This window comes from Notothenia coriiceps, unplaced genomic scaffold (assembly GCF_000735185.1).
Source record: "Notothenia coriiceps isolate Sejong01 unplaced genomic scaffold, NC01 NC01_scaffold00027241, whole genome shotgun sequence".
Lineage (NCBI taxonomy): Eukaryota > Metazoa > Chordata > Actinopteri > Perciformes > Nototheniidae > Notothenia > Notothenia coriiceps.
The window spans coordinates 11,519-27,068 of NW_011359942.1; the positions used below are offsets into that span (position 1 = coordinate 11,519).

At 38.9% G+C, this 15,550-nt stretch overlaps 2 protein-coding genes across 3 annotated transcripts; one reads left to right on the top strand and one right to left on the bottom strand.

The window, feature by feature from the left end:
• Nucleotides 1–294: 294 nt before the first annotated feature.
• Nucleotides 295–6,956, bottom strand: slc25a24l (solute carrier family 25 member 24, like). Of its 2 annotated transcripts, XM_010785156.1 has the most exons (10): nt 6,691–6,956; nt 6,457–6,583; nt 5,917–6,004; nt 4,916–5,027; nt 4,628–4,786; nt 2,822–2,959; nt 2,611–2,721; nt 1,457–1,624; nt 1,233–1,371; nt 295–1,148 (listed from the first exon to the last, which is right to left on the bottom strand). In XM_010785156.1, exons 1-10 carry the CDS (start codon nt 6,811–6,813, stop codon nt 973–975), a joined length of 1,341 nt encoding a protein of 446 aa, XP_010783458.1. In that variant the 5' UTR covers nt 6,814–6,956; the 3' UTR covers nt 295–972. The 2 variants fall into 2 exon arrangements, with proteins under 2 accessions (XP_010783458.1, XP_010783459.1); XM_010785157.1 differs by lacking the exons at nt 5,917–6,004; nt 6,691–6,956 and having other exon boundaries at nt 300–1,148; nt 6,457–6,546.
• A 758-nt stretch (nt 6,957–7,714) lies between these two features.
• dnajb4 (DnaJ heat shock protein family (Hsp40) member B4) lies at nt 7,715–10,930 on the top strand. Its single transcript, XM_010785158.1, has 2 exons — nt 7,715–8,179; nt 9,380–10,930. The coding sequence occupies exons 1-2, from the start codon at nt 7,969–7,971 to the stop codon at nt 10,012–10,014; spliced, it is 846 nt and encodes a 281-aa protein (XP_010783460.1). The 5' UTR covers nt 7,715–7,968; the 3' UTR covers nt 10,015–10,930.
• The last annotated feature ends 4,620 nt before the right edge of the window (nt 10,931–15,550 follow it).

A 15,550-nucleotide genomic window follows, 5' to 3' on the forward strand; every position in this document is an offset into this window, starting at 1 on the left:
CACCCATAGGTTTAACCATAAATATCTCAAAATAGAACAAAAGTACAAAGTAAGATATCCACACATATTGACAGAGAACTATACATCTGTAGACTTATACAATTTGCTGTCATATTATTTACTTTGAGACTTTTTAGAAAGTATAGGCTACATACTTGGATTCAGGGTAATATACTCTTATTACTCTTAGTTGTATCTTGTATAAATGATATGTAGGTTTAACTACCAAGCTGTTCGCTTTATAAAGTAGTGAGAATTAGCACAATCGTAAGACTTAACCAGATTTATAGAGCTTTATGAATGCATTGCAGAATGATTTATTGAAGTGCAATATTTCAAGTTTCAGAAAAGGATTTGAATACATATACATGTACTGGAGTATTATAGGACTAAAGTAGCAGAAAATAAAAATACTCTATATAGGCCTACTGTATGTTGGCTACTGCTCAATTGTGTGCTATTATTTAACTTTCGCCTTTGACTGTCCAGAATTTCTTTATCTGATGTTAATACCTTTGTAGCTGTGTCTTTAACAAGGAATGGTTTGTAATGTTTTGCTCATTGCATGAAAACACATACACTGTTAAATTATAGATGAAAATAAGATATCTGACCACTTTTATGAAATAAATAACATTTTATGTACAGGCCACACGCATTTACACGCCATAGCCTCAAGCAGAAAATGAATACACTTTTTCACATTTTGGATTTCAAGTCAACCATGCATTTAAAACATGTATGTCTTAAGCTCTGTGTCTTTGGTAAACCATTGAGTTAACTCAAGATTCAATTTAAAAAAAAGAGTATTCAAGATTTAATCACATGATGAATCATTGGTTCATCCATTCTTCTAGTTCTTCCAAGATTCAAGTTGCTTTTGTACATTCTTAACTTTATTAAGAGTTCACAGTTTTTAGTGCCGTTGTTTTCTGGAGTGATCACGATCTATGCTAAAACTCTAAACTCTGTTTAGGAAACCAGATCTTCAAATGTTCTAGTTAAAGTGTAGTTTATCAAAGCACATGGAATAGCTCTGACGAAGCTGGCTCCCATCCCATTATAATATCCTCTAATTCCTCCTCTTTCATATATCCCTAAAAGTCCTTGTAGTACACCTGAAGCTTGACGAGAATCTTGGCTGAAAGCTGTAAAACAAGAGAAATTTGGATGAGTAAAACATCTCAAATGGTTCCAAATAACCTTAAAATGTGTGACAGAAAATTGTTTACCTTGTGCTTGCTGCTGAGTTCGGATCACAGCCAGCGGGTAACTGGTAATTTGTCCTGAAGCAAAGGCCACAAAACTGAAGAAAAACAGTTTGGAGTCGCTGTTGTAGGTGGGATGATTCCTTGCCCAGTTCATGATCGACTGCAACAACAAGCAAACAGTTCATATATGTTTAAAATATTTCAGATGACCATATATTTTACCGTTGAGAGCTGAATTGTCTCACCTGATGAACTGCACACTCCACGCCTGCGTAGGGGATCATGCAGAGGACGCTGGGCTTGAATCCTCTGTAGAAGGAGGACAGCGACTCGTTTCTGTAGATCGATCGAGCGCATGCCACAACACCGTGGTAGGTGCCGGCCTGCTGGAGGTTCAACCTCACCTTCAGCACCTGTGGAGGAGATAAGAGGAGAGAGATTACTAAAATAAAACACTGTCTCACGAAATTACAAATGATAAGTTTCAGTTTATTATAGACATTGGGGTTAATGCAAACAACGGAGAGAAGTCTCAGGTCAAAACCAACTTCCATTTATCAGGTCTATTATTTAAAGGTCTATTATGCTTTAAAAAATGAGTTTTTTTGGCAAATATCCATTTTGAGAATACACAGGACTGCTTGAAATTGAAAATGTCTGATGTGAAAATTTTATTTGAAGATCTACGATGGATTATTTATAGGCCTACATGAACACTTTTGGTTTGCCTAGAAAAACAAAATGGGTTATTCTAGAAGTAGAGTAAACAGTAACATTTACCTGTGTTTTAATGAAATTAAACTATGTCACTAATCTGCATGACTTGGACTCAGACGTCAACAACTTGTGTGAAAAGTTCCCAAAGCATCACAGACAATGAATAACATAGACATCTGTTAAGTGACCTCTTTAAATGGTCTATTCTCTATAAGGAGAATGAGACACGCCCAAACGTTGACGCTTACATGGTAATTGTATTGCCATTATAAATCAATAGGAGGGGTATAAGCAAGCACGATGGCCAATTCTGCTTTCAAGTACCAGAGCTATTGAAACTGCCTCAACAGCAGATGGGTTTTTATTTTTATTTGATTTACTTGCACTATACTTACTATGTGTTTTATTGTTGTTGCACTGTTGGAGGAGCCTGTGAGCTAAGATTTTCATTATCATAACTACACTGTAGCTATGCACACATGACAATAAAAGCCTTGAATCCTTGAAAAAAACCAGAAACATATTCTCATTTGTTTGCAATAACTAAACCAAAGCATCATGATGTACCCAACTAGGACATTTGGACATTGATGATTTGTGTTAACCTGTAATGGGACACTGTTATTAAAATAGGAGGACAGGACAGAGATGCACTCTGCGACCTGCCTCAGATCTGTAATACCTCTAAAGGGTAGAAGGCAGCGTGGGCGACGGCCCCGGACACACAGCCCAACCCGAAGCGCTGCTGCACCGTCAGAGTCTGCTGCGTGCTGCTCTGCGTGTACGCCTTCATCTGCACAAAGTAGAGAAACTCTGAGTGAACTGCTGGATTATAAATAGGAAGCTACTGCATGAATAATTCACTATAGAGAGTTTCCCTGCGACTGCCTCACCTGGGCGTAGATAAGACACTGGAGCGTAGACTGTGGTGTTCCTTTCAGCACGTTGACGGCGTTGCCTTGCCACATCGACCGCAGACCACCAGCCCTCATCTCCGAAAAGCCCTGAGAGAAGGCTTTGGATCCATGAACCTGCAGAACACAGCAAATATCAGAAATATGAACTGCTTATAGAGACAGTGACAATACATGTGCAGTAACCTGAAAAACTTTGTTGAGGAAAAGAGGTACAGGTGCTATTTGAGGTCGCTGAAATATAGTATTGACAACAACTGTGAGATTTATTTATTAAAAGATGTTTATGATTTTGAAAATGTTGTTGTAGGTAATAACAAAGTGCCTAGGACATAATTTAGGCTTGTCTTCATTTTCATTGTGTCTTCTTTCCCAACACCTTGCACACAAATGAGTGCAATTCTTTTTAGCAACAAATACGTTTTAGAGAGTTTGAGAAGTCCTGTGGTGTCTTTGGAGGAGCATTTAAGATGTGAACTGATAATCTTTTGTGTAGTTTACAAAGCCACACATTAACATCTCAAACTATGAAGAACAAAAACTCAGATAAATGTTCTTTGTTGTTGTCCCGGATTGGTTGTACTGTGTCTTGAAGGTAAAGATAGCTTGTTATCAGCTAGCCTTCTTTGTTTGACTTAATTTGCCTGTTCCTGATACTTGAAGATCATTCAGTGCTGTCATCACAGTTGCTTATGCTTCTCAAATCCTTAAAAAGTTTGCTTTAGAAACAGCTTGGTCTGTATCTCATAATGTTCCTCTGTAGCTGACAAAAAATAATAATAATTACTATCTGTATTTTTTTAAGAAAATTGTGAAATATGTGCATCCAGGGCTGTCATAATATCAGATTTTCAGTACATGGCTATCATGGTCAAAATGATTGATAGAAAGATGTTTCTAAAATATCCATAGAAAATCCCCAAAAATAGGATATCAGTAAAATCCCCTTAAAGGACAACGTGCTTACATCATATCATCATTTATATAGCCTACTTTAACATGCCTCAATTTGTTCCGGGTGATCCTTTTTTCATTGGTACATATTTTATTGGCATTGCTGGAGAGAGAGACTTGAGATGTACATTGATAACGACTGTTTCTCTGTAACTGTTATACGTACTATAAAGGAACTTGGAATTGCTATCAGAATTTGTAACCACATCTAACAGTATAACTTGTTTTGAATGCTGACAGATGCTGGTTTACATCATGATATCAAAGTTAAACTGACATGAAGAAATGTTATGTCTTTGAGAAACCTTTAACGCCTGATGCTTCATGTGGTTTGGATTCTGTTGTCATAGTCTATCAGAAGGTCATTTAACCAAGCTAAACAAGCACAGATAATCTAAACTGCAAAGACCTTTGGGCTCAGATGGATGTGTTATATAGTCTAGATTTTGCTTTAGAAGATAACACATATTCACGTTTATAAGTGTATCAGATCAGATAAACTAAGAAAAGGGATGTCAGTATCTCACTCTGTAAGGACTTGGTTGGCAATCGAAGGGTTGCTGGTTAAAGTCACAATCAAAACAAAATACAGAGTAGCTGGAGGGGTGTCCTTTAGCTTCCTTCACCTAAACCGTTGAGTGCTCCATGGTGCCGAACCATCGGCAGGCTCTAACCCACTCCTTGAATGCAGTTATATTTACCTTTATGTTTATGCATGTGTGTATTTCAGGCATTTGCCCCAAAATTGGAATTTCCCCCTGGGGATAAATAAAGGATGTCTTGTCTTAAGTTCATACATGCTTTTCCCTAACACCTGACCGTGGATCTGACCTGCAGTTGTGTCTTCAGACGGTCGATGGGGGCCGTCACAGTTCGGGACACAACATCAGCCAGACCTGCTGCCAGAACAAACGTCCTCCACGCCCCAAAGCCCGACGCCTCCTCGGGGAACTCGATGGGCATGGCACGACTCTCGCCCACGTCGAAAACCTGCAGAATGGGCATTCATCATCTTCTATTCTCTGGTATTACTAACGCTGAAGTGGATGTGTCACAATTTCTGCACATCATCATCAAAAGTAACACAGTTGACCGTGAAGCTGCCAAAAAAGATCTTACCATACTGTGTTTCCATGACGACACCAGCTCCCCTATGTTGTCCACAGGGTTGAGGATGACATGGTGCAGAAACTCAGCCCAGTCCACTGTCATGGAGCTGTCCTTATCCATCCTGGAGGATTCATAAACACGTGTTGGTTTGTTTTGATCACAGACTGTAATGAGCAGCTGTGTGATTTCATCATCAAACATCATCCTAGTATTCAAGTAACCAAAAGGCACACTGATAAAGGTTTTACAAGTTTGATCATTAAGTAACTCAATTGTGATAAAGCACTAATGAGTCTTTATAATAAACATATCTCACAGTTCAGTGAGTCCAAATTGAAGGACCGTTTTAGTGCCACAAATAAATCATGTATTCTTTTATTACTACAGGTGTGTTGATATTATGATTTATAGCTAAAAGTAAGAAAGCTATATCAAAATATGGTTACAGCCTGAACTGCCTATATTACAAGAATGTATTTTTTTATTATAAAGGATGTCTGTGTCTTGGAGAAATATACCTTTTCTTTAAAGCTGCAAGTAATCAGATTTCAGTCATATTGGGCTAAATTAATATCATTATTTTATTTGACCTAGCTATTTTTTTTACGTGTAAATGACAAACATAGTATTTTCCCCACCATTTTCCTCTAAAGGAAATAAATAAATGTCATACCTTTTCCTCTTTCATCGTGATTGCTTGTTGATTTTAATATTCTAGTTTGATTTTACATATATATCGTTTTGCGTTTCACTTTCTTCTATAGTTTTAGCTTATACATTTACGAAAACATATACAAGAGTATTATATTGGGAAAGGTCTATGGTGTAAAAAACAGACTCATTTTGGAAACACTGTCAATAAACTGCTGACATGTATCAAGTAAGTGCCAATATGATAACACCTGTTTAAAGTTGTGTGTGTTTGGTCTGATCCCAGTACCCATTACTACAACTGATAAAGTCCTTTAAATACAACAAAATAATCCATGATAGTTGGATAAAAATCTTACATTTGAATAATTTTTTTTGCATTCGGCTTTGATATGACCACTCCTAACTCCTTAAACAAACATATGATGTCCTCCTGGTCAATCACCCCTGATCAGAGAAGAAATGCACATGATTACAAACAGATACGGCTCTTTGCGTTATCATATTTCAGGGAACTGATACTGTAAACTGTATGAGTGCAACGGTCAACAGGGCTGTACAGGGTGCTGTGTACCATAAACAAGGCATACGCATGTCTACTTTTCCTCTCTGACCTTGAAAATGTAATTTATTGTCATAAAAATTCACATTAATAGCTGTTTATAAAGAAGATGAACAAATTTGAAGACTCATCTTCTACATAAAACACGTTGTTATGCTATAATTATTGTAATAATAATATTCATATATGACATTGTTATAAAAATAAGAAGAGTAATGCCTAAAAAAAAGATGAAAGACTCTAAACATGTATGTTTTTAACAATACTTTTGCACTTTGTTGCATTCTCTTTTGTTTCCTTCATAAACAAAACATTATCAGACAAACGTCCCACTCACCACACTTGTTCTTGTCAAGGTCATGAAAGTGGATTTTCCATTTCCTCTCTCTGTCCATCATGTAACCGAGGAACTCTTTATAATCCAACAGGCCATCTTTGTTTTTGTCATAAGATTCAATGATATTCTAGGAGAAAGTCAGCAGGTGTGTTGATTAGTGAATGAATGAATGACATAAGGGTATAGCCTTGTGTATTGCTGTTTAGATAAATATGTATGTATTTGCAACATTACCTGGACCTTTCCATCAGCTGAGAGGATCCCATGCTTCCTCATTTCGTCTCGGAGCTCCGACACTGAAACGAATCCATCGTCGTTTTGATCCAGTTTAGAAAATAAACCACGAAACTGATCCATGGTGCATTTAGAAACAAGTCAACCCCAGTTTAAAAAAAATATGTTTAAAAAATATGCACTCTTCTTCATCAAGGGAGAAATGCATGCATTGATAAATCATCAGATATTATTGAGCTGCAGCTCTGCTCGGACGCTGACTCATTGGCAGCAGTGCTCAGTGCCAATGCAGCAGAAATGCTTACTTTATCTCAAAGAGAATTACTAATTCCCTCTATGGAGCAGCAGGTGGCGCTGCTGCTGCGAGAGAGCCCACCACCGTCCATCATCACTGTGCCCTCTCCTCTACATCCTGAACCTGCTGAGTGTTCACCAACAATACACAGGGGATTGTAGCAATACAAGGAAATATATGAACATGTAGGCCTACTTAATGTTGCTTGTGGTGGCAAAAAGGAAATAACTTTATCTTGGTTTAAACCACTGTAACCAATCATAGACAAACGCGTTGTGAGGCAAGTGGATACAATGGGAATGATCTGGAAGCTGAGGTAGGAATCAATGAAACACACACACACAGACACATGCACACACACAAATGTACAAAACAAAAGTACAGTAAAGTAAAATAAACTAGAATAATATCAATATTCTGCCTCTGTTGGTCAGTGGTTTATGTGAAGAAAATTATAATTTTAGAAAATAGAATGTGCGTTAAGATATATATAAAAATTATATATATACATACAAGTACAAATAAGTAATAATAATACTTCTACACAGATTAGTACATTAAATTAAACCAAAAAAAACACTTTTAAGTTTGTCAAAGGTGAGGCGTAATTATGTCTATGTGAATACGCATTGCATATTTCACCTGTGTTAATCTCATAATTATATCACACACACACACACACTCACCGGAAGCAGAATTATTTCATATTTCTGAGCTTGACGTTGGCTCTGCGGATGGATGCAGGGAGGAGGAGGGAGCCGAAGCTATTTAAAGAGGGTCATCCAGTCACGGATAAATAGCAGAAGGTCCTCCGCGCTGACTAACCGCCTCTAAATGTTTTTCATCGTGCTCTGTGTGTCTGTCTGCGGCTTCATGTGTCCAGACTGAGCCTCTGCTGACAGCCATCCGACGACCAGCACTGCATACATCCCCTGCAAGGGTCTTTCGTGGTCTTTTTTACAAGGGGATACTTGGGGGTAAAAATGGGTAAAGATTACTATAAAACGCTGGGCATCTCCAAAGGAGCCACAGAGGAGGATATTAAGAAAGCTTACAGAAAACAGGCGTTGAAATGGCATCCCGACAAAAACAAGTCTGCATCAGCCGAGGAGAAATTTAAGGAAATCGCTGAAGCATATGAAGTGCTGAGTGATCCGAAGAAAAGAGAAGTTTATGACCAGTATGGAGAGGAAGGTAAGGTGTTTTTATTATTTTAATGTAATTATATTTTGTGTCACACCTTCAATATAGCCTACCGGTAAAATCCCGTTACAAAGCCGGATTGACTGGATGTAAAGCACAGCTGGCTTTAATTCAAGTCTCTCTGTAACCAGCAGGGTTAAAAACAGCTGTTCAGCACATCATAGGCCTAGATCTGTGCATCTATTATAAGAATTATCAAATGCACCATATCTGCAGTTATAATAAGCCCCTGTTATGAGAGAAATAAAGGCCTGTCACCATTTCCAGCTCAGACTTTCTTACAAATGTGTTTAATATACATTGTTTTATTTGACAGGGATAGTGCATATGTCCTAAGCATATAATTATAAACTAATTTACATCTGAATTGAATTGATCATATCAAAGCATTTGTGCACAGTAGGCTATGTCGTACCTGCCATGTCGTATCTGAATCTGAACAGATGGTAATGGGTGGGAAGCATGATGTGAGGAAGGAGAACATATCACAGATAATCTCCTAAAGCTCCCATAGGCCTATAAAAAACTAAATGAGGCATATTAAGCTTTTTTACCATTTCATTTAGCAAATGTGGAAAACATATTAAGAAAATGTGTACACTCTGTCTCCTTTAAAGGCTCACTCAATCCATGCAACAAACAGAGTATCTGAGTTTTTTATACATTGGTGATAACATGGAAGTTGTTATCAGAAATGCCCATGAGTAGACATGAGTGAACACCTGAGTATATGATATATAAAATCCACACAACTGGAAGATGTTGAGAGTGTATGGTCTCAGCATGTGTCCAGCATAGACTGTCCATTAAAAGATACAACATTTGACCTACATTTACAAGTGTTGGAGACGCATTAGGATCATTCTTATGTAAGGGAACATGACACTGAGGCTTTTTTTGACAGTGCTATATGCTGGCTAAGGCAAATTAATGATATAACACATACAATTTTTTTCTAATTACATAATAAGAAATGTATCTTTGGTGAGGCATAATACAGCATTTTTTACCACTTTCCCCTGAAACTAACCTTATGATTCAAACATTATTTAAATAGCTTGTTACAAGAGGACTTAACAATTCAATTCTACTGTCTTGGGGACTGAATGGTCAATCTATGCATCATTTGTGGAATAAAGCTATCACACTGTTGAATGTTGATGACTGATGGATCATTCTATCTCCCATCAGGTCTCAAGGGAGGAAACGGGCCCACGGATGGACCGGGCAACACCTTCACATACACCTTCCATGGAGACCCTCACGCCACCTTCGCCACTTTCTTTGGTGGCTCCAACCCCTTCGATATGTTCTTTGGGCGTAAAGCAAACGGTCGGGACGACGACGACATGGAGGTGGACGGAAACGACCCCTTTGGTTCCTTCAGTAACTTCAACATGAACGGCTTCCCTCGGGACCCTCACAGTGGACCTGGAGGGCCACGCAGGAAACAGGACCCCGCCATCGTTCACGAACTGAGGGTCACCCTGGAGGAGGTCTTCCACGGCTGCACCAAGAGGATGAAAATCTCTCGCAAGAGGCTAAATCCAGACGGCAGGACCATGCGCAACGAGGATAAGATTCTCACTATCGAGATCAAGCGAGGCTGGAAAGAGGGAACCAAGATCACGTTCCCGCGGGAGGGGGACGAGTCGTCCAATACCATTCCTGCGGACATTGTTTTCGTCATCAAGGACAAGCCACACCCTCACTTTAGGCGGGAGGGCTCAAACATTGTGTATCCTGTGCGTGTCAGCTTAAGACAGGTGAGTTATTTTCTGTTCTGGCACCCACTCATGACTGTGTGTTGTATTATTAGAGTCTGATAGATGGATTAGTCACACACAGGGGTGTTTCAGATCAAGCTCATATTTATTTTAGAGTGCTGCTTTAATGCTCTGATGCTCAGAAACAGGTGGATTCCCTTAAAAGTGGTTTTCCCTGGAAAGTACATGTGTCCTGAATGAGCATAGTACCAAACTAAACACACACTTTAGCTTATGTAATCTTCAACATTGAGAAATAGGAGCCGTTTCACAGGGAGGGCAGAGAGGCGGCGGCCGCCCACATGCAGACATTTCAAGATGTACTTTTATGGTTCCTCCTACTCTCCTCAACACTTTGAGATTTCAGTGCTTCAGCTCTGAATATGTGAGCGATACATGCGAATGGTAGCCGATCAGTTCTGTGCGATGTGAATCATCACTTGTCACGTTAAAGGTTTCCAAACACATAGCTTCATTTCTTTGCTTTTCTGCTAAAACATATTTTACAACTATACTCAAATACAGTATATCAACATGACTTTAATCTGACCTCCAAGAACACTTTCCACAGCATGTCTTAGTCTTCCTCAGAAATACAAGAGAAAGCACAATGATTATATCCAACTCCAAATACGATCTTTGAATAGAGAGATTACGGACAGCTGCTATCATGTGATGACAACTGAGCAATCTCCTCGACAGCTGAGCAAACTGCATCCAATAATATAGACTGTTGATGTGTTTATGGATCTTAAATGGACCTTATGTAAAGATTATTTTGAAACAACAGTCGTATAATTTGCTCAGTGCTCAATTAATTAGGTCTAGGTGTTCAATTACCTTGGCTTTTTGTGTGGGTCTGTGAATAAATATACAACAGTCATTTATAATTGTGGTAAACTCTTATCAATTAATCAATGTTTATTTATATAGCCCAATATCACAAATGTTACATTTGTCTCAGTGGACTTCACAGTTTGTACAGAATATCAGTATGACAATACGACACCCTCTGTCCTTAGACCCTCACATCGTACAAGGAAAAACTTCCAGAGAAAAACCCCACAGTAGGAAAATGGGAGAAACCTCAGGGAGAGCAACAGAGGAGGGATCCCTCTCCCAGGACGGACAGACGTGCAATAGATGCCGTGTGTAAATTGAAAAGATAATACATTTGCAACATAGGTAGTCCAAATGTTTGGAAATGCATGTGTGTAGATGCGGCGGACAGACGGGTCTCAGTTGGTTTGGTGTCCTATGCTTACTTTAATACTTGTAAATAAAACTTTTCGCCCATNTTACAATAAGTGCATTCGACCAACACGATACAAACTTAAAGAAAACAGAATCATATAAGTACATCAGGTTTCATAGAGCCAAAACATTTCAAGTGTTACTCAACTGGCTTTAGATAAGCCAGTCCTTTATTAGTATATAAGTGCTTTTATAGCAATATATATATTATATTCCCTGAAACCTTTAAGGTTACTGTTTGTGGCCTAAGGAGGTCAAAATATGAACTGTTAAACAAACACTAAGTCTTACAAAACAGTGAACTGAAATGATGCAACTTCATGTAGTTGTAATCAACTTTGATTCTTCTTTCCTACCCTTTTAATCACAGCCCCCAGATGTATCTTGTGACTGTTCGAGACTCCTGAATTGTAAAACACCTGACCAAACCTAACTCCACCTCAACCAAGTACATTAGTGAAATGCTGTTTACTCATATTTGCATCAGGGACAGGAGCCATTTGTCAGCCAAATTACTACTTTTACTTTTGATCTTTTGGTGGATTTCGCTGTGAATACTTGAATACCTACAGTACATTTCCACTGTGGTATTCCTGCATTTACTTAAAGGTAGGGTAGGCAATTCACTTCAGAAACACTTTTTGTTATATCCCATGGAATGCTCTTAACATCCCGATAGCAATGAATATATTAAATGCTTTGACAATAAATACATAAAAAAACGTCATCTCTGGAAGCCGTAGTGCTGTAAAAAGCACGACCAATCATCTGAGCCGGCCCAGCTAAAGTAACTGGATGGCCTACCTGCCTGTCAGCCTTCCATCTGTGCACAAACTTATCTCGTGCCCTGTTCATGTGCGCATTCGTGTGTGTTGGAGGAGGGGCTCTGTAAGGAAGTCTGAAGGAAGAGGCAGATTTTTTCCTGTTGTGTACTTTCAAATTCTAGCGCACTCGAGCTGGTTTCTCCATTCTTACCTACCCTACCTTTTAAGTAAAGAATCTTAAGTCCTCCTCTCACTACTGCAAGATGAATACCAGCAGTAAAGGTTTGGGTAAACAGTTTTATAAGTTGCTTTTCTTAGAGATTATCCACGTGGTGTCCATTAAAAGTCAACTTTTATTGTCTCACGTCAAAGCTATATGATGTTTGCAAAGGCACGCCCTGCCAGCATTGCGTGGTGCACACCTTTAACTCTGCAATATTAAGATTGCTCTGTCTTATCATCATTATAAAGTCACTGGATACCTCTATTTTTAGATACAGTTTCATTCAGCATTATGTTTTTCTGCAGGGCAAGCAGTATGAAAAGCATGTTAATGAGGAGGAGATACTGAAAACAAAAGCCGGCTGTTTCCTCCTCTCAGCCCAGACTGCTTAAGCTCATCTTTTCAAAGGAAAGTGTGAGTGTCATGTTTGGCTTTTGTCAGCCTGAAATACAACTAAATAGTCCGGCGTGGCAGCCTGTTATCAGTCTGCTGTGCTGTAAAATCAGCAGACAGGAACTTCCTTCCCCCAAAGAGATACAGTTGCTTCATCCAACAAGTGTGACAGTTGGAAAAGGAATTTCTCAGGTGTCATGGTACACCGTGAATCACACAAAGACATCACAAAAGATGTACATGTGATAAGAGGAGCGTTCCTTGAAACTCACCATTTGACCGTGGGAAATGTTCTTGAGGCTTTAACTGCAGTTATTCACTCAGCTATGTTCTATGGGTATATGTTATATCATGTCTATCAATAACACTCATTAGGACTGTTCTGTCTAGACTTGTTTAGTACAGAAACTGCCTTACTGCCATTTCTTTTCCTAACAACAAGCACAGAAGAGGAGCTAATGGGATTTTGGATTTGGGCACATTTCTAGCAGCTTGTTTGAAACTACTGGTACTCAAACCTTTATGTCTCTGAACACTGCCCTGCTTAAGTGTCTTTGAGCAAATCATTGATGGTGTGCCAGCTTTAGCACTATTGTTTTGTATAGGGATAGGAATTGAGAACCTGTTCCATTTGAGAACCGGTTTGAAATATTCCAGGGAAGTGAAAAATGATGCCTCAGAGGTTTTTCATTTTTATTGACGCAGTCATGGTTTTCCGATAAGTGCATGTTGCGAAAACTCATACCGAATGATGTGAAACTCTGCTTCGACGCTGCTGGAATTGTTCAAAAAGTCATGGCCAAGCAGGCTTCATCTCACGAAGAAAAATCACAACAGTTCTACTTGTAATATCTGTCAAAGGGTCATTACAAGTAAAGGTGGAACACTACTAACACCACTAATAGGTGGAAAGGGCTTTTGATGTAAAACAGGCTTGAATTCCTGGAATTCCATGTCTTTAACACACCCTCTACTCAGTACGCACGATTGACACTGCTTTCCAACTGAGCAGCAGGATGTCTACCAGGGTTAAATATCCAATCTTATAACTACACTAGCGCCACATAGGCAGGATAAACAAATTGTTATTATTAAATAATACAATTACTGGGTTGAAGCTTAAAGCCGGTGAAGGCTTATTTTTCCCACAAGGACATTCTTAAGGATTAAACAAGGAAATATACAAAGAATTGTATCGATAAGCAACATCGATAATGTCATTGATATTAATAAAATCATATCAATTCAATCCCTTGTCCGACCCCTCTGTAAAGTTAGTGAAAATCGATATAACCGGCCTAGTAAAGATTCCCAATGTTGTTCATTTTGTCGTTGCCACCTGAACAGTTTCCTGCTGAAATCATGCTTTGAGTCTTGCCAAGCAGGTAACAAAAGAAAAAGATCAACCCACATTTTCAACAAAGCTTCATTCTTGGTGTATAAAGTTTGTGTGCCACTTAATGGTCTATTCTGAAAAGTGGAATAGTTAGTAACACGGAGACAAAGACAGACGCAGAAGGATGGAGTGTGAGTTGTTGTACTCCACAGCTTTTACCACAGGAAGTCCCTCACGTCCTGCTCGGTGGGCTTCGCCTCAAATCTGACCAGATAACTCGTCCCAGAGGACTCTGCCCAGGCCTCCTCCCTCCATAAACACCCCCAAACCTCCCCCTGCTGCGCATGTTGACTGGAGGTGACCTCTCTCTCCCAGAATAAAAATAGATAAAACAAACTACAATCTACTTTCCGATGGATACCTGCAAGTAAGGCTTTGTTCTGGTTCCAACGGTGTGCTACGATACCAAAATGACACTTCTCAATCTATAAAGAGGTGTTACTGATATTTTGTCCATTCTAAATTACCATTAAGTTAAAAAAGCATCTTTCTGTAACAGTTGGAACAAAACCTGAACATTATACATGTATGATTTATTGCAGGGGAAACTGACAGCATCCGATTTTCAGGAATTAAGATTCAAGTTGGATCTCAGTTTTCTGCTGTAGGATTTGATTATTTTCTCTATCTTCTTATCTACTTTCTTTATGATATGATGATGATATTTAATGTTAAAATGGTGTTAAATGGTCACATTATAGTCAGTATTATGGGGGAGGAGCAAGTGGAGGGTCCATTGCATCATGACATTTTTTTTTTTAACATAACTGTCAAACACAGCCTACTCTCAAAATGTGCTGAAAGAAAATAATTCCCACTGAGATCACACTTAAGCCATCTGCTTTAGCTCTTTAATCAACATGAATATTTACTTGATGTACTATTAATACACATTTACATATACAAAATATCACAAGTAGCTGTAAATAAAAGATCAAATCTGAGCCATAGACCTCCATATCAAGAAAATTATTCTTTTACACATCCCACAGAAAGGATATAGTTAAGGATGGTTTTAAAAGTAATTTGTTGTGTCATTTTAAATTAGAAATCAGACACTATTTAGACTTTTTTTTTCATGTTATCAATGTAAAATTACCGTAATTTTCGGACTATAAGCCGCGCCTTTTTCCCTATTTTTCGAAGCTGCGGCTTATATAACGGTGCGGCTAATCTATGGATTGTTACAGCTAACGGCCAACACCTTTAACTCTAAGGGCTCTATGGCCGGTCCGCGGACCCCCACCTTTAAGCGGCGGGTTCCAGCAGGAAAAGCTGGAGGCCGGAAAAGAGTGAGACAGGTAGCGCGCAAAAGTAAAAGTGGAACCGAGAGTGGTATGCCGCTGCTGCGGCTTATATTCAGGTGCGCCTTATAGTCCGAAAATTACGGTAGATCTAAGTTAAAGGAGACCTATCATGCAAAATGCACTTTTTTATGTCTTTTATACATAAATGTGTCCCCGGTGTGTCGGGGAACTCACGCAGCGTCAGAAAATAAAACCCTCTCTCTTTTCCTCCGTACCCAAATCTCTAAAAACGGGGCCACAACGGAGCTGATCTAGATTT

Coding starts and splice junctions, on each gene's coding strand:
- slc25a24l (XM_010785156.1), bottom strand. CDS start 6,813: ATGGATCAGTTTCGTGGTTTATTTTCTAAACTGGATCAAAACGACGAT. Junction 4,787..4,915: donor CGTCATGGAAACACAGTATG/GTAAGATCTTTT, acceptor CCCATTCTGCAG/GTTTTCGACGTGGGCGAGAG. Junction 1,625..2,610: donor CTGCCTTCTACCCTTTAGAG/GTATTACAGATC, acceptor TCTCCTCCACAG/GTGCTGAAGGTGAGGTTGAA.
- dnajb4 (XM_010785158.1), top strand. CDS start 7,969: ATGGGTAAAGATTACTATAAAACGCTGGGCATCTCCAAAGGAGCCACA. Junction 8,180..9,379: donor TGACCAGTATGGAGAGGAAG/GTAAGGTGTTTT, acceptor ATCTCCCATCAG/GTCTCAAGGGAGGAAACGGG.